The 25,735-nt window shown below is 38.3% G+C and overlaps 1 protein-coding gene across 9 annotated transcripts in view; it reads left to right on the top strand.

Moving 5' to 3' along the window:
• The window catches only part of Caprin2 (caprin family member 2), a 53,922-nt gene that overhangs the window by 3,509 nt on the left and 24,678 nt on the right, over positions 1-25,735 (top strand). For 5 of the 9 annotated variants that reach the window (XM_031383958.1, XM_031383959.1, XM_031383963.1 and 2 more), the window contains exons 3-9: positions 2,724-2,786; positions 7,278-7,364; positions 15,604-15,842; positions 17,038-17,120; positions 19,618-19,773; positions 21,542-21,585; positions 22,793-23,449. In XM_031383958.1, coding sequence (XP_031239818.1) covers positions 2,724-2,786; positions 7,278-7,364; positions 15,604-15,842; positions 17,038-17,120; positions 19,618-19,773; positions 21,542-21,585; positions 22,793-23,449 — 1,329 coding nt within the window. The remainder of the gene's footprint in view (positions 1-2,723; positions 2,787-7,277; positions 7,365-15,603; positions 15,843-17,037; positions 17,121-19,617; positions 19,774-21,541; positions 21,586-22,792; positions 23,450-25,735) is intronic. The other 4 variants (XM_031383965.1, XM_031383964.1, XM_031383966.1 and 1 more) reach the window with 2 other exon arrangements.

Below are 25,735 nucleotides of genomic sequence, written 5' to 3'. Positions count from 1 at the left end.
ATGCTACTGATGTTTTGTGCTAGATTAGTTGTTCTCAACCTTCCTAATGCTGAGGCCTTTAGTACAGTTCCTCACGTTGTGATGATCCCTCCATCATAAAATTATTTTATTGCTACTTAATAACTAATTTTGCTGTTATGAGTCATAATGAATATTTATCCAAGATACAGGATATCTGATAAGTGACCTCAAAGGGGTCAGGACTCACAGGTTGAGAACCACTGTGCTAGATCATTTCTTGTTGTGAGAGGCTGTCCTGAGCATTGTGGGATGTTTATCAACAACCTGTGTGTCTGCCTAAAAAATACCACAAGCACTGTCTACCTCTCCTAGATTCTGCAATTTGTGATAACTTCAATTATTTCTGGGAATAAGTTGCCTTGGTTGAGCACCTCTAGTTTGGGGCATATGATTGACTTAAAACCCTACTTAAGGCCGGAAGGCCGGGCGGTGGTGGCACACACCTTTAATCCCAGCACTTGGGAGGCAGAGGCAGGCAGATTTCTGAGTTCAAGGTCAGCCTGGTCTACAGAGTTCCAGGACAGCCAGAGCTATAGAGAGAAACCCTGTCTCAAAAAACAGAACAAAAACAACAACAAAAACAACAACAAAAAACCCTACTTAAGAAGACTTATTATAAAAAGAGGAAAAGTTTAGGCTGTTGAAATGATTTCATGGTCCTTGGTGAAGCTGCTTGCTGCAGAAACCTGATGACCTGAGTTTAATTCCAGGATTCTGGAGTGGAAGGAGACCATCAACTCCCAAAAGTCCTCTGACCTATACACATACACATACACTAATAATGTTAAAAAAAAAAGAGTCTGGAGAGATGGCTCAAAGGTTCAGAATATGTACAGAAAGCTGGTCATTGTGACAAATGCCTTTAATCCTAGCAACTGGGGCAGAGACAGGCAAATCTTTAAATTCAAAGTCAGTTTGGTCTGCAAGAGTTCCAGGACAGTCAGAACTATGTAGAAAGACCCTGTCTCAACAAAAACAAAGAGTATTTACACCTCTTCTAAAGGACCTGAGTTTGATTTTTAGCTCCCACATTAGGCAGCTTACAAACTTATCTACAACTTCAATTTAGAGGTGGTAGTGGAGGATGAGGAGGAAGAGGAAGAAGAGGAAGAAGAAGAAAAAGAAGAGAAAGAGGAGGAAGTGGAATATTCAATGACTCTGGCCTCCTGGGGCACCTGTACTTAACTTGTATATACCCCTACACAGATACACATACTTAAATCTTTAAAAGACTTAATTTTTGTAATTTCAGAGTAATATTTTTTAAAAAGTTAAATGTCTTTATTTAGAGATTGTGGAAATAGAGTTATTTGTAACTGGCACATGAGCTAATATAAAAATTTCAATCACTTGATTATATATATGAGTTAATAACACTTATCCTACCATACTGACAGCTGTATGTATCTTGTTAGCTTGCCACATATTTTTCCCATAAAAATTTTTTATCAGATTTGATATTTTCATATTCTAGTTAGGTAACTGCAGTGTACCCTTTCATACTTCAGTATGCTATACACATCAGAAACTCCAGACACACTGACCTGTTGCTTTTGTGCCTAATTTTGGGAAACTTCAGGTTCTAGAATGCATTTAAATATACGGAGGAGCTTATTTTTTTTAAGATTTATTTATTATATGTAAGTACACTGTAGCTGTTTTCAGACACACCAGAAAGAGGGCATTCGATCTCATTACAGATGGTTGTGAGCCACTGTGTCCTTGCTGGGATTTGAACTCAGGACCTCTAGAAGAACAATCAGTGCTCTTAACCGCTGAACCATCTCTCCAGCCGAAGGAGGAGCCCATATTCTTAACAGTGCTACTATAGTTCTTTTCCCAAAATAAGCCTTAACTGTTGAATAATTTGTACTGGGATACCAAGTTTTTAGTATTGCTATTATTCACATAGGAAGTTATTTCTGTGAGGCTCTTTGAGTTCATATGTGCTGAGAACTGAATCCTCTAGCCTGTTCTCCAATGTCCCTCACTTAAGCTGGGGACTGAATCCTCTAACCTGTTCCCCAATGTCCCTCACTTAAGCTGGAGACTGAATCCTCTAACCTGTTCCCCAATGTCCCTCACTTAAGTTGAGAGACTGGACCTTATCTCAGAGTTGTGAATGTTAGTGACTGGGGAATGAAGCGTCAGCCACACTGCCCTGTCCCTGCAAGCACTGCCCACTGCTTTAACTCTTTTGCAGGTGTGCCTCCTGACTTATTCCACTTTAACGCCTTTGAAGTGTCTCCTTGATGTATGCTGTTTCACTTTCCCATTTTAAGTGTAGGGAGATAATTGAGATCGTTAAAATACCAGCATCAGTTTCCCAGTGACAGTGGCTTGTACCTATATTGTTCAGATTATTCTCAGAGCTGAGGCTGCTACATTTTTGAGATGCAGACAAATTCTTGGGAGTCCACAGCCCTGGTTGGGTGTATATTCTCTTTATCTGTTGGTCAAGTACCCAAAAATATTTACCAAGTTGTGGTAAATCTAACTAGAATCTGCTGGACTGATTACATGGGACAAAGACAGACTGGTAACTGCTCTGTTTTTTTTTTTTTCCACCTAACTTGGAACTCAAATACAGTTGCTCTCTGCCTATATGGAATTGTAGTCTGGCACTCTAGTTTATTTCAAGACTTTTATTTGCTTCAGTTTTATATCAGACGATACCATAGATATATGTTTCTCTTTTGTAGCTCAAACTGGAGGATTATAAAGATCGCCTAAAAAATGGAGAGCAGCTCAACCCAGACCAGTTGGTAAGTGGTTGTAAGAGTCTTTGTTAGACCTACTGGTCTGCTTGCTTGCTTTCTTTTTTTTTTCTCCTCTCTTTCTCTTTCTTTCTTTTTTTCTTACTTACTTTCTTTTTTTGTTTGTTGAGATAGGGTCTCTACATAGGCTTGGCTGACCTGGAATTCACTGTGTTGATCAGGCTGGTCTTGAACTCAGAGATCCACCTCTCAGTGCTGAGATTCAAGATTGTGTCACCACACCTGGCTGGTTTCCTTTGTTGATAGAACTTCAAGATTTAGTAAAGCTATAGACTTGATAGGCCAAAGAGGAAATAGAATCCACTGGTATTCCCCAGTGACTTTTGTTGTATTGTCTGTTAGATCTTACAGATGGGCTTATTTCTGCTGTACTATTAGATGATACAGGTTAAATAGCACAAATTAGATTAGATGAGTTACCATATTCATTGAAACTTAATTTATGCTAGGAAGACTGAGTATACTCAAGTTTTTAACTCTTCACTGGCTTTCTATAAACTTATAAATTTGACACCTTTCTATTCTAAAATCTGTTCCTTGTAGCTTTGTCTCATGATTCTTCAGTTGCTCTCTTTTAATTTCTTTCATATTTGAGCTATGACACCAGCCTTTTAAAGATTACCTTTACTATAAATATTGGTGATAATTTTCTTCTTTTGAACTCACAGTGATACGCCTGAATCACCCTTTGAAATTCTGGCATTACAGACAATTGAGGCACCATGCCCAGCTACAACTTTATCTTTTACATGTTGACTTGTTAATGGGTATACTTGGTAATTTCAATTTTTATCTAATTTTGTAGAGTTCCACAACTTTGTAATATGAACTAAAAAGAGAAAATATTGATATTTGCTGTTTGGCTTCCTGTTTTTTAAGAAGGGACAAAATGTGCTTGAAGTTATTTAAGATTTCTTTTTTACTTTCTTGTTTTTTGAGACAGGGTTTTTCTGTATAGCTCTGGCTGTCCTGGAACTCACTCTGAAGACCAGGCTGACCTCAAACTCAGAAATCCACCTGCCTCTGCCTCCCAAGTACTGGGATTAAAGGCATGTACCACCACTACCTGGCTTTTTTTTTTTTTTTTCTTTTTTTGGGAGAATTTTTTAAAAGAATTTTTTGTGATTGAATGTATGTCTGTGTAACCTAGGGGCCTCAGAGGCCAGAAGAGGGTGTTAGCTCACTTATGTGGATGCTTAGAATTGAGCTAGGGTTCTCTGGAAAAGCAACTAGTTTCCTTAACTACTTAGCCCCTAAAATAACGACTGAATCTGGAGTCTGTCTTATAATGACTTTTTTTTTTTCTTTTGGTGAGGGGAGGTGGTGCTAGGAATTGATCCCAGGGACTTAACCAGTGCTTTCTCCTAACTGAACCATATTCCTAGAACTGTGTCTGGCTTTTTAAATTTAGCATAATATTTTTTCAGGTTTGTCTGTTTTGTAGTATGTGGCAATGTTTTATCAGTTTCTGTGTAGTTGGGTTTTTATTTGGGACTATTACGAATAATTCTTCTAAATGAGCCGGGCAATGGTGATGCATGCCTTTAATCCCAGCACTTGGGGGGCAGAGGCAGGCGGATTTCTGAGTTCAAGGCTAGCCCGGTCTATAGAATCAGTTCCAGGACAGCCAGGGCTACACAGAGAAACCCTGTCTCGAAAAACCAAAAAACATGGGGCTGGTGAGATGGCTCAGTGGTTAAGAGCACCGACTGCTCTTCCAGAGGTTATGAGTTTAAATCCCAGCAACCACATGGTGGCTCACAACCATCCTTAATGAGATCTGGTGCCCTCTCCTGGTGTGTCTGAGAACAGCCACTGTGTACTTACATATAATAATAAATAAATATTAAAAAAAAAAAAGAAAAAACAAAAAACAAAAAACCACCCAAAACAAACAAACAAACAAACAAACAAAAACAAAAAAACCCAACTTCTAAATTATCTATTTATTTTTACTTTATATGCATTGATATTTTATCTGTATGCATGTCTGAGTGAAGGTGTCAGATCCCCAAGAACTGGAGTTACAGACAGTTGTAAGCTGCCATATGTGTGCTGGGAATTGAACCCAGGTTCTTTGAAAGAGCATGCAGTGCTCCCAAACTTGTTCTGTTCCAAGTTGACCTTTTTCTTCATTTTAAATTAAAAAGGGGGGGTGGCTATGGTGGCATACACCATTAATCCTAGAACTCAGCAGGCAAGGTAGATCTCTGAGTTTGAGCCTAGCCTGGTCTAAAGAATGAGTTCTAGGACAGCCACAGCTACATAGTAAGACCAAACTTTGTCTTTAAAAAACAAAAGCATGTGGCTGGAGAGATGGATGGCTCAGTGAATGTTAAGAACACTGACTGCTCTTTCAGAGGACTTGGGTTCAATTCCCAGCACCTACATGGCCGCTCACACCCGTCTGTAACTCCACTTATAGAAGACCTGACAAAACACCAATGAACATAAAATAAAAATATTTTTAAAAACAATAATTATGATCAGAATTATAAACAACAACAACAAAAAGCAAAATTACATTTATGTACTTGTTTGTATGTGTGTGGGTAGGGGGAGGTCAGGAAGTCCTGGCGATCAAAGTTGATTGGCTTGACAGAAATTGCCTTTACCACACTGAGCCATCTTATCAGCTGGCCCCAAACTGACCTCTGTCTTTCTCCACAAAGATTTAAATTTCCAGGACAAGTTCAACTCTTTTCTGATTACCAGTTTGGTTCAAGTATAAAATTTTTCTCTCTCTCTTTAATTTATGTGTATGAGTGTTTTGCCTGCACATGTGTATATCTACCATGTGTGTGCATGGTGTCTGTGGAGAACAGAAGAAAGTGTTAGATCTCCTGGAACTGGGGTTACAGATGGTTAAGAGCTACCACATGGATGCTGTGAACCAAACCCAGAGCTCCTGCAAGAGCTCTTAACAAGTACTCTTAATTCCTAAGCCATTTCTTAGCCCCTCTAGTAAACTCTTTTTGTTGTTGTTGTTTTTGTTTTCCAAGACAGGGTTTCTTTGTGTAAAAGAGCCCCTGTTGTCCTGGAATACTCTTTGTACACTAGGCTGTCCTCGAACAGAGATTCCCTTGTCTCTGCCTTCTGAGTACTGAAATTAAAAGTGTGTGCCACCACACATCCAGTTTAAAGGTAGATAGCCATGAAGTCTTTTTATTTTTTTTAAGATTTATTTATTTATTTATGTGTGTGAGTACACTGTAGCTGTACAGATGGCCGTGAGCCTTCATGTGGCTGCTGGGAATTGAACTTAGGACCGCCTCACTAGCTCTGGCCTGCTTGCTGTGGCCCTGCTCACTTCAGCGCAATACACTGTAGCTGTCTTCAGACACACCAGAAGAGGGTGTCAGATCTCATTACGAGTGTTTGTGAGCCACCATGTGGTTGCTGGGATCCGAACTCAGGACCTTCGGAAGAGCAGTCAGTGCTCTTACCCACTGAGCCATCTCGCCAGCCTGCATGAAGTCTTAAAAAAATATCGCTTCTTTAATTTTAGTAGTTACTGTACTTATGTTGTTTGCTACAGGTAATTATTTATACATTTTTTTTTGTTTGTTTGTTTTGCTTTTGTTTTTTCGAGACAGGGTTTCTCTGTATAGCCCTGGCTGTCCTGGAACTCACTACATAGCCCAGGCTGGCCTGGAACTCAGAAATCCGCCTGCCTCTGCCTCCCAAGTACTGGGATTAAAGCCGTGCACCACCACTGCCTGACTTATTTACACATTTTTTTTATATGGCTTGTTACAATTTTTATTATGTCTGTTACAGGTAGTTATTTATGCCTTTTCCCCCACCATATTGTAGATGTTTTGCAGTTGCTGTTCTCCTGTGTATTATTCCTGTAGTACATTTGAATGGTGAATTATATTGATTAAGGTTTCTTAATGGCTTAGTGTTTTTAAAGCCTATAGATATCTTTAACATAAACATTATAGATAGGGTAAAATTAGGGCTTGCATTTCTTTTTTATTATTATTATTATTATTATTATTATTATTACATATGTATATGTATGTAGGTGGGCCAGATGACAACTTGCTGGAGTTGGTTTTGTCTTCCTGCCATTAGGATTGAATTCAAGTCTTCAGTTTGGCAGCAAGAATCTTTATCCACTGAACCATCTTCCTGACTCAGGGCTGTGATTTCTAATATGAAAATTGAAGCCAAGCATGGTGGTATATCTAAAGATGTGCTTGAGGATGAGGCAGGTGAATCACAAGTTTGAGTTTAGCCTGGACTACATAAGAGTGTGTACATGTAGGTAGGTGTCTGGAGACCAGAAGAGGATGTAAGATCTTCTAGAACTGGAGTATGGGTGATTGCCTGATATGGTTTCTGGGAATCCCCTAGAAGAGCAGTGTGGGCTCTTAACTACTAAGCCATCTCTCCAGTGCTTTAGCAACGTAAGGAACACTTATTAATTCTGAGATTGCTGCTGATTTGTTGTTTTTTAATTCTATCTGGTAGGAAGCAGTGGAAAAGTATGAAGAAGTACTTCATAATTTGGAATTTGCCAAGGAGCTTCAGAAAACTTTTTCTGCACTGAGCCAAGATGTGAGTATGCTTTCATTACTTATCTCAGAATGATTTTAATCACTGGCCTTAAAGAAAATACTACTACTACCTTTTTGCAGAAAATATTAAAATGAATGGCAAGTTCCCGGGCTATACCCAGCTACTCTCAGCCCCAGCAGTCTCACTGGCCAGTTCTAGTTCTTATCTCGTGAAGACTCTCTGGCCTGTAGCTCCTGAAACATCTCCACCCAGCTCTCTTAAGTTCCCACTGGCATGTGGCTACCATGCCAGCTCTATGCTTCAAAATCCCCATGGCCTTACCTACACTTTCCCACCTGCCTTTCTTTCTGGAACCCAGACGATTTAGTTCAGAAACAATGGTAACTCAATCGCTGGGTGCTGGGTGCAACAACTAGAATTTTAATCTTATAAACTTTATTAAATGTAAATCCTCTGGTGGCCAATCCTGATGGATCCGCCACTAAAACCGGGAGACACTAGTAGTTACGTCTTGTCTTCACACTATCCTTGTCCAAAAGGACCCTCTCTCCCTACTGCTTCCTCTCCTCCCCTCTCCAAGCCAGAAGTCCCACCTCCTTGCCAGTGATTGGTTCCTTTAGGGAATGGTTCACAAGAAGTCTTCTTTGCTGCCCTTCCCTGGAGAGTGGAATTAGCATCAAAATACAAGCAACCTCAGGGCTAACCACCACACTACCTTAAAAAATGGTGTTTGTTTATTATTCTATTGCTAGACTGTCTTGACCCAACAGCTCCCAACAGTGACATGGAGGCTTTTTTTACTATTTATGAAAGCTTAGGTACTATAGCTTAGGTTATTTTCCATCTAGCTCATATAACTTAATTAATCAGTTTATTCTAATACATATTTGCCATGTGGCCATTACCTTATCATTCAGTCCTGGTAAATTCAACTTCCTCTGTCTAGCTAGTGAATTTTCCTGCCTAGATTCTTCTCCCAGAGATTCTGTCACAGCCTGGAAGTCCCACCTTCTCTTTCCTGCATACCTATAGGCTGTCAGCACTTTACTAAAGCCAATTAGAGAAAGCCTTACAGGTAAGGAAAGACAGAGACATAACTTCACACAGTGTACAAAAATGTTACCCCAACATCATTCATTTGATACCATGTAGATTATACTGAAGAAGTCTCACTGAGTTGTCTAGGATGTCCTTGAACTCACTGCATAGCCCAGACAAACCTGGAATTAGTGATTCTTTGCCTTAGTCGCCTAAGTATCTTGGATTATAAGTGTGCACCATTGTGTACAGCTCTACAATATTTTAAACTTTTTGCTAAATTTGTTTAGATTTTGTCTAGTTGACTATGAATAGATTTCTCATATCTCTTTGTTTAGGTAGGTAGAAGTATATGTATAGTACTTACAGTTCTGTCTTCTCAAAGCTGCTCTGTCATATTTTATTTTCTACTCAGCATTTTTTCCCTCAGCTCTGATGTTCATTCTTTTTCTTTTTTTGGATTGATTTATTTTATAAGTATTTTGCATGAGTGTATGTTATATGCACCATGTACATACCTGGTGCCTACAGTGATCAGGAGAGTTTATGTCTTGTGGAATTGAGTTACAGTTGGTTGTGAGAGCTGCCATTTGAGTGCTGGGAATCGAACCATGGCCTACTGCAAAAGCAGTGCTCTGAGTCCTCTCTTCTGCCCAAGAATTAAATCTTTCTAAAGACATACCAGATGCTAGGTGTCTATTAGATTTTTTTCAACAGCATAGTTAGAGATATAATAGCCCTGTTTTATAGGTTTGGGATCTAAGGCTCATTACAGATGGAGTTTACTAAAAACAATGGCCAGTAAGTCATAGAGCCAGGATGTGGCCTTTGGTTCTTTGATCCCTTGAAATATGTGTTCTTTTTCCTAGGGCAGTAATACATGTCTTTGCATTGTGGTGTTCTAGAGATAGCACATACCTTGGCAAGTTACAGTGGTTCCATGAGAGCATTTTCAGTTGCTGTCTAAGCTTTAGATTTATTTATTTATTTTATTTTATTTTATTTTATTTTTATTTTTTGGAGACAGGGTTTCTCTGTATAGCCCTGGCTGGCCTGGAACTCACTCTGTAGACCAGGCTGGCCTTGAACTCAGAAATCCGCCTGCCCCTGCCTCCCAAGTGCTGGGATTAAAGGCATGCGCCACCACTGCCCTGCTATGCTTTAGATTTATTCCTCCATTCTTCTCTCCCTCTCTTTTTTTTCTATCTCCCTGAAACTCCAGTCCCTTTTGAATCAGGGCCTAACTATTTAGTACTTGGCTGGTCTGGAACTCATGTACACCAGGCTGGTCTAGAGCTTGGAGATCTGCCTTCCTCTGCTTTTCCAAGCACTAGGATTGCCGGGCAGTGGTGGCCCATGCCTTTAATCCCAGCAGTTGGGAGGCAGAGGCAGGCGGATTTCTGAGTTTGAGGCCAGCCTGGTCTACAGAGTGAGTTCTAGGACAGCCAGGACTATATAGAGAAACCCTGTCTCAAAAAAACCAAAACCAAAAAAACCAAAAAAAAACAAAAAAAACAAAACAAAACCAAGTGCTAGGATTGAAGATGTTTATCACCATGTCTGGCCACTGCTTTAGATTTCTTTCCCCTTGTGATGGGACAGTAGTCTAGAGCTTGCCACCACCAGCCCTTTTAAGATTCTTAGATTAATTTATTTTTATATGTGTGTTTTGCCTGCATGTGTATATTTGTGTACCATGAGCATACTTGATGCCTCAGAAAGTTTCAGGATTACCTGGAACTGGAGTCAAGGATAGTTATGAACCACTGTGTGGGTGCTGGGAATCAACCTAGGGTCCTTTGTAAAATCAACAACTGCTCTTAACTACTGAGCTCTCTCTTCAGCCCTGAGCTTCCCCTTTTGAGTTAAGCTCCCAAGATATTTGCCATTACCTTCCTGTTCTTTTCTTTTTTTTCTGGTAAGTTTTGGGCTACTGTTAATTTTTTTGTTTGTTTGTTTTTGTTTTTGTTTTTTTGGTGGTTGTTGTTTTGGTCACGTATAAATTGTGGAACTTTTTTTTTGTTTTTTAAAATGCCCAGTCTACTCACATTTTCCTTAATTTCTTGGCATGATTTCCCTTGGCAAGAATCTGTTATCCTAAGTCATGGTTTAGAAAATAAACTTTTCATTCAACATTGCTAATCAGATTGTTTATTTTATGTATTCTCCTTTTCAAACTGTCAACAGAGCAGAAGAAAAAGGTCTAAGGTCTTCTTAATTTCTACATAGATAAGGTGAAGCAAGCTTTTAGTGGCTTTTTATGACATCTGATCATGAGTTAGGACATAGTGTACTATGTTGACTTATTTAACAGATGTTTGAGTTTCTGTTACGTATAAGTCTTTGTACAAGATAGTGATGTATTTATTGATAAGTAACTAAATATAAGTCTCTGTCATCATGGATGCAGAAAAAAAAGAGATAACTAGAGGCCAGAGGTATAGCTCATGGTGGTAAAACACTTGCCTAGAGTGTGCATGGTCCTGAGTTTGATTCCCATTACTGCCAAAAAGTAATAAATAGATAAATGAATCACACACATGACTATTTGGTGTGACAAATACTTTGCTGGAAGACTTTCAGGTTGGCATAAACACATAAAAGATCTAATTTAATTTTGAGAAATAGACTAAAGAGAAATATGAAGTGGTGATATGGTATGTATGTATGTATGTATGTATTTATTTCTGTGTGTTGTGTGTATGTGTTCATGCATGTGCATATGTGTGGAGACCTAATGTTGACTTTGGGCTTTGTTCTTGATTATTTTCTACTTTATTGAGATAGGGTCTCAACTGAATCTAGAGGTTGCCTGTCAGCTAGTCTAGTAGCCAGTTTCATCAGGAATCCTGTCTCTCTCTACTGAATACTGGTGTTACAAGCAGCCACCATTCCTGCCTGGCTTTTATGTGGATTCTGGGGATATGAATTCTTATCCTCATACTTGTGCTTAGGCAATTACTTGTCCACTGATCCATTTCCCAAGTTCTCTAAATATGTATGGTATGTACAATCCTGAAGACATTACAGGTAATTGTTTTACTTGTATATACGAAGATAAAATCTTGAAGAGTTAGAAGTAACACTTGTGTCTTTCCCCCTCAGGCAGAAACAGCTTTGGGAAGTATGACTCATGCATCCACATCTAGGTTTCAGAAGAAGCCTTACTGATCCTTTGCTCTCTTCAGAACACAGCCCTGTTTTTATAATCCCTTCCCATTGTCTCCTTTCTCTACTAGTAACTAAAGTTAGTTGCTTCCATACTCTTAGACAGGAATGAATATTGAATATTTTTTGAGTGTTTCTTTTTAATCTTCTAATCTCAATTTATTAGGATTTATATATATATATATATATATATATATATATATATATATATATATATATATATATATTTTTTTTTTTTTTTTCCGAGACAGGGTTTTTCTGTATAGCCCTGGCAGTCCTGGAGCTCACTCTGTAGACCAGGCTGGTCTCGAACTCAAAAATCCACCTGCCTCTGCCTCCCAAGTTCTGGGATTAAAGGTGTGTGCCACCACCACCCGGCCAGGAATATATTTTTTAAAAACACTTTTTGTTTTGCTTTCTTTATATTTTTCTCATTCTTTTTCTTTTTTTTCTTTCCTTTGTTTTTCTGTATAGAAAGGGCTTGTTTGGAACTCATCATGTAGCCAGGCTATACTCAAATTTGTGACCCTGCCTTAGCCTTGTCAGTGCTGAGATCTTAGGCATGTACCACCATGCCTGCCTGGATATATTTTTACAGACTTTAAGATATTGATACTTATATCAGTAACTCATTGTTAGGAAAAAAAAACATAGAACTTTTTTCTTTCTTTGCTGTTTTGTTTTGAAAAATATCCAATATTATGGAAACATAATCATAAAAACTATGTAGAAAAGCTGTTTTCTTAGTGGAAACAGGTACACTATTATTTACAAATTTTTAGACTTTTTTTTTTTTTTTTTAAGATTTATTTATTATTATACATAAGTACACTGTAGCTGACTTCAACCACACCAGAAGAGGGCATCAGATCTTGTGGTTGTGAGCCATCATGTGGTTCCTGGGATTTGAATTCAGGACCTTTGGAAAAGCAGTCAGTGCTCTTACCCACCGAGCCATCTCACCAGCCTAGACTTTCTTTTGTTGTATGTATGTATGTATGTATGTATTTATTTATTTATTTTTCGAGACAAGGTTTCTCTGTATAGCCCTGGCTGTCCTGGAAGTTACTCTGTAGACCAGGCTGGCCTCGAACTCAGAAATCTGCCTGCCTCTGCCTCCCAAGTGCTGGGATTAAAGGCGTGCGCCACCACTGCTTGTCTAGACTTATTTTTTATTTTATGTATATGATTGTTTTACTTGCATGTATTTATGTACACCATGTGTATGTCTGGTACCCAATACTTAGTGAACTGGAGTCACAGGAAATTGTGACCCAGCATGTAGAGGTGTGACTGAACCTGAATGAGTCCTCTGACGAACAAGTGCTCTTAACCACTGAGCCATCTTTCCAGGCTCCAGTTGTTGCTGTTATTATTATTATTGGTTTTTTGAGACAGGATTTCTTTTCTGTGTAGCCTTGGCTGTCCTGAAACTCGCTCTGTAGACCAAGCTGGCCTTAAACTCAGAGATCCACCTACCTCTGCCTCTTGAGTGTTGAGATTAAAGGTGCCACCACTGGGTGGCGCATGCATTTAATCCCAGCACTCAGGAGGCAGAGGCAGCCGGATTTCTGAGTTCGAGGCCAGCATGGTCTACAGAGTGAGTTCCAGGACAGCCAAGGCTACACAGAGAAACCCTGTCTTGAAAAAAACAAAAAACCAAACCAACCAACCAAACAAACAAAAAAAAAAAGGTGCCACCACTGGCCAGCCAATTATTATTTTTGAGATAGGATCTCACTATGTAGGCCAGGTTGTCCTGTACTCCCTATGGCTACCAGGCTAGCCTTGAACTCAAAACAGCCTGCCTTTCTGTGCCCCCTGAGTACTGGGATTCAAGGCATGTTCCATCATGCCTGACAATATACTTTTTATTTAAATGATATGTCACCTTGCTTGTATAACATGTTAAGCTTCAAGATATAGTTATGAACCTTAACATAGTCTCAGGATGCATAATTTGCACATAGAATTATTGCAGGGGAAACAAGTAGCATCAATTTTTTAATATCTTTTGTTTTGTTTTGTTGGTTCCCCACCCCCAACCCCACCCCGAGACCCAGTTTCTCTGTATAGCCCTGGCTGCCCTGGAACTCACTCTGTAGATCAGGCTGGCCTCGAACTCAGAAATTCGCCTGCCTCTGCCTCCCACGTGCTGGGATTAAAGTTGTGCGACACCACTGCCCAGCTTATTTAATCAGTTTAATATAGCTCCATCTAGATTGATAGACAAATTGTTACTAAAAATGAATCTTGTATAAGGCCCTGTGTTTAATACTCAACTCCATGATGAAAAGCAATCACAAGCCACTTATTTCTCAGCTCCCTTTGCCTCACCGCAGCTGAGGAGCTAAGGCTCTGGCAGCTGAGGAAGGAAGTTTACTTTTCTTTGGGGAGAGTAACCATTGGCACTGTAGTGCATATTGCTTCTCTCTACACATATGCAAAGGAGCAGCACTAATTGGATTTAATGGGCTTAAAAAGAAGGTTTAAACAAAACAAAACAAAATAAAAACCGGTTGAGGTCTAGAGAGATGGCTCAGTGGTTAAGAGCAATGACTGCTCTTCCAGAGGTCTTGAGTTCAAATCCCAGCAACCACATGGTGGCTCAAAACCATCTGTAATGGGATCTGATGCCCTCTTCTGGTATGTCTGAGGACAGCTACAGTTTAATCACATACATAAAATAAATAAGTAACTCTTTAAAAAAAACAAAACAAAGTGATTGAGAAGGTAGATATGTTGGGGGTGGATGGTGGATGGAGTGAGCCAGATGGAGGGATTAGGAATGATATGACCAGTGCAAGGTTCATGGTATTACTATACATGGATGGAATTTTGAAAAAATAAACATTGAAAAAAATCCTGATTCAATTAAAATTTTAATGTTTGAAGCGGGGACAGAATACATTTGCTATAGGTATTTTTAAGAAAAGGTTGAGTTTCTTGTCCCAAATGTCCAGGGTCAAAAGTTTTGGGTTTTTAGAATAATTTATTACAGCACATATAAAATGAACTATCGGGCCTGGAGAGATGGCTCAGTGGTTAAGAGTACCAAGTGCTCTTCTGAAGGTCCTGAATCCAAATCCCAGCAACCACATGGTGGCTCACAACCATCTGTAATGAGATCTGGCATCCTTTTCTAGTGTGTCTGAAGACTGCTACAGTGTACTTACATATAATAAATAAATACATCTAAAAAAAATGAACTATCTTGGGGATGAGACTTATAAATATGGAATTCATTTAACACAGCCTAAGGGCAATTTTATATACCACTTTTAGAGTACCTGCATATTTAATTTCATAGTATTTATTTTGCATGTGTGTGTTGGGGGGAGTGTGTACATACATGTCACAGCACACACATGGAGATCAGAAGGCCACTTGTACTTCTAGTATATGGAGCCAAGGATTGATCTCAGTCAGGGCTCGGAGGCAAGTGCATTTAACCACTGAGCCATCTCCCCAGCCCAGTGTGTGCCTGGATTTTAACTCTGACCCATCACATGGAGTTAGATGTCAAGTTTTTCATTTGTATTTTCACATTAGTACTCAAGTTCAGATTTTGGATTTTTGAGTAGACGATACTGAAGATATATTATGTTTGAAGACATTTTGTATTTACCAGATTAGAGTTTCATATAATTTAGTCAGTCTTTGGTTGTTACAAACTGAAATTTTAAGTTTTTAATATTTTAATTTTTCTCCTGGAAATGAAAGAAATGAACCCCAAATTAATAAAAAAAATAGTTACTCCAAAAAGATTTGATACATACAAATAAGGAAAAGTTTTTGTTGTTGTTGTTTTTGTTTTTTTGTTTTTTTGAGACAGGGTTTCTCTGTGTAGCCCTGGCTGTCCTGGAACTCACTCTGTAGACCAGGCTGGCCTCGAACTCAGAAATCTGCCTGCCTTGGCCTCCCAAGTCCTTGGATAAAAGGCATGTGCCATCACACGCAGCCTCTGTTTAATTGTTATCATCTAATCCTAGCTATTTGTAGTTGGATTTTGTTATATATGGTTTGCTAATACAGGTGGATGAGATATGTGAACCTGCATTTGTTTTAACAGCTTCTGAAAGCGCAGAAAAAGGCCCAGAGAAGGGAGCACATGCTAAAACTTGAGGCTGAGAAGAAAAAGCTTCGAACTATACTTCAAATTCAGTATGTACTACAGAACTTGACACAAGAACATGTACAAAAAGACTTCAAAGGAGGCTTGAATGGTGCAATGTATTTGCCTTCAAAAGAACTTGACTACCTCATTAAATTCTCAAAACTGACCTGCCCTGAAAGAAATGAAAGTCTGAGGTAAGTCAGTCAGTGAAAAGATTTTCCTGAAATAATAGAACTTGTAGCACTTGTAGCTTTTCTCTTATAGGGACAGTTAATTTTACAAAGAAAATATTAATTTGATTTAGTATGGTGTGTTTGTTAGATTACGCAGAAATTGAGTAAATTTGAATGCTCTCATTCACACACACTAAAGACAAGGATTTAAAAAAAATTGCTTGGCTGGGTGTGGTGAGACCCTTTCTTAAAAACAAGCAAACAACAACAACAACGTCAAAAAGCTTGATAATTCTTTTAACCTTATGTAGATAGTAATTGTAATGCTGATTATAAATGAATTAATAATTTTATGTATGTGAGTACACTGTAGCTGTCTTCAGACACATCAGAAGAGGGCATCAGGTCCCATTGCAAATGGTTGTGAGCCACCATGTGGTTGCTGGGAATTGAACTCAGAACCTCTGGAAGAGCAGTCATTGCTCTTAACTGCTGAGCCATCTCCCTAGCCTGAATTAATAATTTTAAACTGTATAATTGAAGCCACCTAATATTTCTTCCCATAATTAGCTTCTGTTTATATTGGAATAAATGAGCGGACAGATCTTTATGCTTTTACTTTGTTAAATATGGATTGGTCCAACTTTTTGTTAGCTGTAGAAGTAGAACTAAGCAAAATTCAATTGCTATTAAAATTAGCTTGATGTCAGGGAGAAGCTGGTTAAAGCCCCAAGTGCTGGAGAGAGCTGCGTGCCACACTCCTCTCAGGGCTGCTGCCCTGCTGCATTGCCACCTGTTGCTTGCTGGTTGCTTCCTTCTCACTTCAGTTGGTTTAGGTAATGGAGCTTTCTTCAAGATGAAAATAAGCTACTCTCTATAAAGTGATCTAAAATGAAGCTTTGAATATTTCCATTTCATATTTATTTCTGAGATACATATTTGATAACTAATGATACTGCACTGGCAGCTTAAATCTTAGTCTATTCCTTGATAGTTGTAATTGGTAAAATCTTTTTTTTTATTCATTTTAAGGAAAACATTAACTTTTGATAAATATTTATAGAATTCAATATTTTCTTCTAAATAGTAAAAGGCTAGAATTAGCATATTTGCATATCTTGACTTTTGGTGGGGTATATTTCATACATTGTACATGCTCTTCAGGTATATGTGTATGTCTAAAGTCACTCTTTCTGCTGCTGCTTTTCCTTGTCAGTGTTGAAGACCAGATGGAGCAGTCATCTTTATACTTTTGGGACCTTTTGGAAGGTAGTGAGAAAGCAGTGGTAGGAACAACATGTGAGTTTTCTCTACTTTGGACTTAGGCAGTATATAGTAAACTTTTTGTTTAGAAGTTTAGTATGATATTGAGGGTCTAAACTGTGTCAGTCCATCAGAACTTATATGTCTGACAACACTGTATTCATTGGGAAAATGATCCATTTATTTATGTTAAAGTAATTACCATATATTCCTATTTACTAAAAGAGGACTAAGAAAAATTTGAAATGACAACCAAAATGACTTGGGAACAAATCTAAGTACTAGTTCTGACTTCAATACTAGCTTAATCATTTTGGAGTTCAGTTTCATATTTGAATAGTGGTACATGTTCTATTATTTAGTAGGTCATCGTAAGAAATGGCAAATATTCGACTAGTCTGTTGAACAATTAAATGACTACATTCAAATGGCCAGACATGAAATTTGAAGTACATAGCTTATCATAAAAACTCCCTAGAAGTTAATGAACATTTATGCCATTAGTTAATTTCTTCCTCTTTAGAAAATGTCCAAGTCTAGGACTGGTGACTTAGTAAAATGCTTTCTGTGACATGTGAAACCTGAGTTTGATCCCCTATCTAGTACCTGTGTAAAAAAGACTGGCCGTGCAATGGCTGAAATTCCACTGCTGGAGAGATGAAGAAAGGAAGATCCCTGGGACTTGCTGCCCAGCCAGTCTAGCTGAATCAACAAGCTCCAAGTTTAATGAGAGAGTGATTGAAAAAGACCCCTAATATTGACCAGTAGCCTCCATTGGCATGTGCACATGCAACCACACACAAATATACACAGCTACAGAGAAAATACTCATGTCTAGCTGGATTAGTTCTAATCCAGCTAGAGCTACATAGTGAGCTCTTATCTCAGAGCAAACAAACAAAAACCAAAATCCCAAAACAAACAGTAACAACCAAAAAACTACTAAGACACACAAGGGCATGGATGAATCTCAAAAGTAATTATGCTTAGTAAAAGAAGCCAGAGAGTACATGAGTATATATCATATGACTTAATTTATATGGAATTCTAGAAATGGTCACTAATTGCCAGGGGAGAAGACTAATTTAATAAGGCCTTGAGAGATTTGGTAGGTGATAAAAATGCTTTAAAATTTTGGTTCTGTTGATGGAAGCATGACTTTGTATCTGTTAAAGCTATGCATTGAAGCAATAAAAAATTTTTTTGTAAGTAATACTTCAAAGGTGAATAAAATGTAGCCATGGTGGTGCATGCCTTTAATCCCAATATCCAGGTGGCTGAGTCAAGAGAATTGCTGTGAGTTTGAGGACAGCCTAGGCTACAAAGTGAGGCTCTGTTTTCAAAAACCCAAATGGCTGATTAAAAAAGAATATTATTGCCTTAGTTGGGGTTTCCATTGCTATAAAGAGACACTATGTCCAAGGTAACTCCTATAAGGATAATATTTAATTGGGGCAGCTTGCTTATAGGTTCTGAGGTTCAGTTCATTATCATCATGGCAGGAAGCATCATAGCATCCAGGCAGGCATGGTGCTGGAGTTGCTGAGAGTTCTGGCATTTTGTTCAGGAGGCAAAGAGGAGAAGATTGTCTTCCAGGCAGCTAGGAGAGACGTCTCAAAGCCACCCCCAAGGTTGACACACTTCCTCCAACAAGGCCACACCTACTCCTACAAGGCCACACATCCTAATAGTGCCACTTCCTGAGCCAAGCATATTCAAACCACCACAGTTATAATACTCCAATGAGTAATAGACACAGACCAAGTTTAGATGTTCTGCCTGTTTTGGAATTGGTTTTTATTGGGCATTTAAAATAAAATATATGCAACATTGATGTTTTTATGATTTTTTTAAGAGACTATCTAGTGTCAATATGTTAGTAGTGACAGACAGTATAACTTGAGTGGAATATTAATGAAGGAATTTTATAATTTAAAAATACTTAGCCAGATCTGGTAGATCAAGCCTGTAACCCCATCCCTTAGTGGGCTAAAGCAGGAGAATAACCATTGAGACTGCCTGGACTATGTAGTGAGACTTAGTCTCCACATAACCAACCAAACAGAACAATAACAAAAACAGAAGTGTTCAAGATTTTTCTATTGGTTATGATTGAGGAACTAGCTTTTAATTTTGCAAATCCTTAATGAATGGTTAACACAGAGTAGTGATTAAGTATAGTGTCTTGGTGGCACTTGGTAAAAATATCTCAGCTCACGGAATATATGCTTTGTCAAGCTCTTTGATTAAGTTTGTTGATTTCTAGTCATTTTTCAAATAGTGGAAATAGAGACCCAGAAAAACTTAAGTGATTTGTTAAATATCTAGTCTCAACTTTTTTGTTTGTATTGATTCATCATGAATTACTCTTATTTTTCTTGTACAGACAATTCCAGTTGTCAACCCCCACCCCATTGCCAATCCTTTCTTGTAATGATTGACTATAAGCAGGTTAACATTGAGAGTCTTATTCTCCATAACTTTTAATGAACTCTTAGGGTATGTGCTAACTAACCTAGTTACTCTTTCTTAGACAAACATGTGAAAGACCTGCTGTCTAAATTGCTGCACTCAGGTTATTTTGAAAGTGTCCCAGTTCTCAGGAATTCTAAGGAAAAAGCGGAAGAAATGCTAATGCAATCAGAAAAGAAAAAACAGTTACTGAAGACCGAGTCTATCAAAGAGTCAGGTTTGTTGCAATCTTTGAAGTTCTTTAGCTCTTTTTTGAGACAGGGTATAACTATGTAGCCCAGATTGGTTGGACTTGCCAATTTATAGTAAGCTGGTCTTGAACTTGGAAGATTGTCCTGCTTCTATCTTCTGAGTACTGAAATTAATAAGTTTGTACCAGGACTCCTGTTTTGTTTTGTTTTGAATTTTTTGCTTAGAATACAAAGAATTGGTTACATTATGACATTTATTCCTAATAACGCTTATACTCTGTCTTGGTGGTGTCCTGCTTTCACATATACTTCATTATAGAGGTTGCATCTCTTACTACACTTTAAAACCATCATTTTGAAATGATTTAGTTTCTATTTTGTTTTGAGAGAAAACATTAGGTTAAAACAAGGCATTTGTGAAACTCGAACGAACCTCTTCGTTAAACTATAATAGGATAATTCCATTTATAGTATAGTTTAAATGTAAGTCATAGCAGAAAACAGTATTTTGAGGAAGAATGTAAATTTTGGTTCAGTTACTGATTTAGGGTATAAGAAACAAAATGAATGTTTGGGGATTTAGCTCAGTGGTAGAGCTGGGTGTTGAGTCGCATGCCTTTAATGCTAGTACTCCAGAGGTAGGTAGATCTCTGTGAGTTTGAGGTCAGTTTGCTCTATGAAATGAGTTCCAGGACAGCCAGGGCTGTTAAACAGTGAAACGCTGCCTCGAAACAAACAGAAAGAAAAAGAGAAAATGAAATACATTACTTGATTAGCCATTTATTTCCTTCTTTTTCTTTTTAAAGGTAAAAAAAAAAGTTTTTATTTGGCAAGGTCTCATGTAGCTCAGGCTGGCCTTAAATTTACTATATAACTAAGATGATCTTGAACTTTTGATCCTCCTGCCTCTGTCTCCCCAGTACTAGAAATTAGAAGTTTATACTCACTTGCTTACTTTATATTGTATTGGGAACCATACTGAGGAACCCAATGCTTTGTGCATAGTAGGCAAAAATAACCAACTAAGTTACCTCCACAGTCTTACTTCACTGATTCTACTAGGACTATGCTAGGAAATGAAGCCTCCTCAAATACTGGAATATGCTTCCAGAACCAGATGACCAGAAAAGAAGCAGGAGTCCTAGGAGTCCTGAGAGTCTTCTCCTAAGGTCCAGTGCTTCCCTGTCCCCGTCTTACTCTCCTGACCATAGTATGGTTTGACAGAGGCTCCATTTCAAGCTGAGAATACTGACTTGTCTTTGTAAACTTTAAATGTCTTTATAGTTTTAATAAAGCTATTTGTGGGTAGAAGGAGATAGTTGAGGGTAGCCTGGTCTACAGAGCGAATTTTAGGACAGTCAGGGCTGCAAACAAAATATTTTTAACTGGATATGATGGTCTACACTTGAATCCTAGCACCCAAGACTACATAATGAGACCCTGTCCTTAAAGAAATGAAATTTTAGTGGTAACTTGACTTCAGTCAATATCTTATATAGGAGAAATACTAGCTTCAATTATAATTATTCCTAGAACACATTCCTTTTTTCATTTTTTTTTTTGTGCTCCACTCCTTGTACATGCTGTGCAAGTGCTCTACCACTGAGCTATAAAGCCTAGGCCTTCCACATACTTATGACTAATAAGCAATAGATGAAATAGTCCAACTATGAATATATTTAATTGTATTAATTCTTCTCTATTCTGAGTCCTTTGAAATTCATGGCTGGAATGAATTGCAGGTATAATAAGAAAACTTAGAACTTGTATTTATTAATCATTTTATCTTCCTAGAATCTCTTATGGAACTTGTACAGCCAGAGATACAGCCACAGGAGGTAAGATGTGATCAGGTCCTTTGCTGAGGTCATTTTCATCTTTCATCTGTTACTTGGGGTTTAGTCTGAGGCTTGGGCAGACAGACTGAACTTGAATCCTGCCTGCGGTTAATTAGCTTTTTGTCTGGCTGGATTGTTGTTCTCTTCTATGTAGTGAAGAGGAGGACCACATCTGTTCTGTGATGAAAGCTAGTGGGGCTAGTTTGATAAACAGTAACTTGTGCAGCATTATCTATTGCTGTTTTAAACCCTTATGTCAGACTTTAAGGATGTACAGAATTTTGCCATTAGAATTTACATAGTAGCAGAAAAGAGTGTCTACTCCTTTTTTTTTTTCTGAGACAGGGTTTCTCTATGTAGCCCTGGCTGTCCTGGAACTCACTCTGTAGACCAGGCTGGCCTCCAACTCAAAAATCCACCTGCCTCTCTGCCTCCCAAGTGCTGGGATTAAAGGTGTGTGCCACAACTACCGGCTGAGTGACTGCTCTTTGAAAGTGACATTGAGCCGGGTGGTGGTAGCACATGCCTTTAATCCCAGCACTTGGGAGGCAGAGGCAGGTGAGTTTCTGAGTTCGAGGCCAGCCTGGTCTACAGAGTGAGTTCCAAGACAGCCAGGGCTATACAGAGAAACCCTGTCTCAAAAAACCAAAAAAAGATATTGTGAGCAAAATAGAGAAAAATCTGGGAACTGAGGAGACATACAGATAACAGTATCATTTCATAATTGAACTATCCTGGCTGTGACTTTCCACAGGTATGTGGAAAAACTCAGGCTGGAAAAGGCAAAATTGGTAAAGGGACTTCCTAAATTGATTGTGGTAGTTTCTTTTAGTCTTTTTTAATTTTTCAAAGATATATTTATTATATGTATGTGAGTACACTGTAGCTGTCTTCAGACATACCAGAAGAGGGCATTGGATTCCATTACAGATGGTTGTGAGCCACCAAGTGAGTGCTCTTAACTGTTGAGCCACCTCTCCAGCCCCGATTCTTTTAGTCTTAAGTGGGTCACAGATTTCTGCTTTTTAAGTGTCAAAGTTTACATTGTTGTTAATTGAGTAGATAGAAAAATAGGCCAGTTTCTTCAAGTAGGGTAAGGACAAGAATTTCATGTGACATGGTTTCATGTGAGACTAATGGACATATGATTACTAATAGAGTCTATGCATTTTAAGCCTGAAGCACATTGTTTATTTCTCTGACTTAGTTTCTTAACAGACGCTATATGACAGAAGTAAAATTTTCAAGAAAACAAGAAAATGTAGAACAATCCTGGGAAGCAGATTATGCTAGGAAACCAAGTCCCCTCAAATGCTGGAATGCACTTCCAGAGCCAGATGGTCAGGAGAAGAAGAAAGAGGCCTTGGAGTCCTGGGAGTCTTCTCTTAAGTCTCAGGAGGTATCAAAGCCTGTGGTTTCCTTAGAACAGGGGAAGCTCAGGCCAACATTGCAGGAAGAGCAGAAGCAACAGGCTTCTGTAGCACCTGTCAGTCAGTGGAAGCCAGAAAGCCCTAAGTCCAAAGTGGGCAGCCCTCAAGAAGAGCAGCATGTACAGGAGGCACCAAAGGCATGGGTGGCTCAGTCACAGAAAGAACAAGATCCAAAGAAGCTACGTCCTGGATCCTGGGCAGTATCAGTTCAGAGTGAACAGAGTGGCAGCAGATCCTGGACCACTTCTGTGTGCAGAGATCAGGCTTCAGTGCAGCCTGGAACTCCAGTATCCTGGGAGAACAATGCTGAGAACCAGAAACACTCCTTAGTCCCACAATCACAGATTTCTCTAAAGTCCTGGGGAGCAGCTTCAGCAGGTCTCTTACCAAATGACCAGGTCCTACCCAGGAAGATAAATGTAGAACCCAAAGATGTGAGTAGATTTCTATGTCTGTCTCATTCTGTTAATGATAAGATCCCAGGATGTGAGGTTTATATGGAATGATCCTTAGACATGATCTTTGCTAGTATTGGTTGTTAAATTATGTTATTAATTACATATAATTAATTATAGATTATAATTACATTATAAATTACTTAATTTGTAAATTACTTAAATTATAAATTACTTAATATTGCTTATGAAGCAAACATATCACTTTTTTTTTTTTTTTTTTTTTTAGTCAGGAACTTTCTGATCAAGTCTTTGCTCATCTAATAGTGTGAAGAATCCTTTTCTTTGGAGAGATCAAAGCATCAGCATTTTGTAAATAAAGAAACTACTTCTCAATGCTGCCTTATAGAAAGAGAATTTTAGAGTTGTCCTTTTTTTTTCTTCTTCTTCCCCAAATAAGATTTCTTTATGTAATAGCCTTGGCTGTCCTGGAACTTGCTTTGTAGATCAGGCTGGACTTGAACTCACAGAGATCTGCCAGCCTTTCCCTCCAGAGTGCTGGGATTAAAGGCCTATGCCACTACACCTAGATTTTGTTCTTGTTTTTGAGACAAGATCTCATTGTGTAGCTCTGGCTGGCTTGGAATTTAGTATATAGACCAGTCTTGCCTTAAAATTCATAGAGATCCACTTGCCTCTGCCTCCTAAGTGCTGGGATTGGAGGCATGTGCCACCACTCCTGACTTTTTCCTTTTTCTTTGCTTTGTCTTTCCTCTCTTCAAGTCCTAATATTTTCTCTCCTTTTCTTTTTTTTTACAAGTGCTAATGTATATATTATTTCTGCCCTTATAGAAATTTGACAGCCATACCTTATTAACTATTATATCTAATAGTAATTGCATGATTGCTGTTGAGAAGCATATTAAAAACCCAGGTTAATACCACAATAAAGCTCTTTAAAACAAAACAACAAAACTCTAATTTGAGAGTTTGAGGCTAGCCTTGTTTACATATAGCAAGTTCCACACCAATTAGTGCTGTATAGTGAAAGCTTGTCTTAAAACAAAACAAAAAGCAAACAAACACATAGAAAACCAAACCAGGGCTGAAGAGATGGCTCAGCAGTTAAGAGCACTGACTGCTCTTCCAGAGGTCCTGAGTTCAATTCCCAGCAACCATATGGTGGCTCACAACCATCTGTAGTGGGATCTGATGCCCTCTTCTGGTGTATCTGAAAACAGCAACAGTGTACTCATATAAAATTAAATAAATAAATCTTAAAAAAAAAAAAAAGAAAAAAGAAAAACCAAATCAATCAACCAATCAAAAAACCCCACAGGGTTGTTTTTTTGTTGTTGTTTTTTTGTTTTGTTTTGTTTTTTGTTTTTTTTTAGATCCACTAGGCATTTGAACCTTTACCATACTGGGATATTGATCTCATGATATTTTGAATGATATTAAAAACGAGGGATGTTTAATTGTAGAAGTTCAAACTTACTGAATTTGCTTTTATGGGACAGGCAACATATTATTGAAGTTTTAGGCTCTTAGAATAACTAAGAGGACAGGCACCCCCTTTCTGTGAACTACTGATCTCAGCTATAAAGAATATGGCTAATGGCTAGAGAGATGGCTCAGTGATTAAGAGCACTCACTGACTGTTCTTCTAGAGGAGACTGAGGTTTGATTCCCAATGTCATTATGGCAGCTCACACCACATGTAATTTCAGTTCTGAGTCTTTTATGCCTTTTAGCCTTTGCATGCACTAAGCACATAAATGGTATGCACACATACACAGGCAAAAAAAAACAAAACACATATAAGTTAAAAAATAACAAGGGGCTGGAGAGATGGCTCAGTGCTTAAGAGCACGGACTGCTCTTCTAGAGGTCCTGAGTTCAATTCCCAGCAACCATTTGGTGGCTCACAACCAACTGTAATGGGATCTGATGCCCTCTTCTGGTGTATCTGAAGACAGCAACAGTGTACTCATATACATTAAATAAATAAATAAATAAATAGAAGAACTTTAATTTTTTTTTTCTTTTTCTTTTTTTGGTTTTTCGAGATAGGGTTTCTCTGTATAGCCCTGGCTGTCCTGGAACTCACTCTGTAAACCAGGCTGGCCTCAAACTCAGAAATCCACCTGTCTCTGCCTCCCAAGTGCTGGGATTAAAGGTGTGTACCACCACTGCCCAGCCAGGCTTAAATTGTTAATTAAGATAAATTCAAGATGTCTAACAGTTTATCATGAGAGTTTCTAACAGCAAAAGCCTCCAAAAAGTATAGTTTTTATTTTTTTTTTTTTTTTTTTTTTTTTTTTT

This window comes from Mastomys coucha, unplaced genomic scaffold (genome assembly GCF_008632895.1).
Source record: "Mastomys coucha isolate ucsf_1 unplaced genomic scaffold, UCSF_Mcou_1 pScaffold20, whole genome shotgun sequence".
Taxonomy (NCBI): domain Eukaryota; kingdom Metazoa; phylum Chordata; class Mammalia; order Rodentia; family Muridae; genus Mastomys; species Mastomys coucha.
Note: the sequence above shows the minus strand (reverse complement) of the source record. Positions and strands in the feature narration are given on the sequence as shown.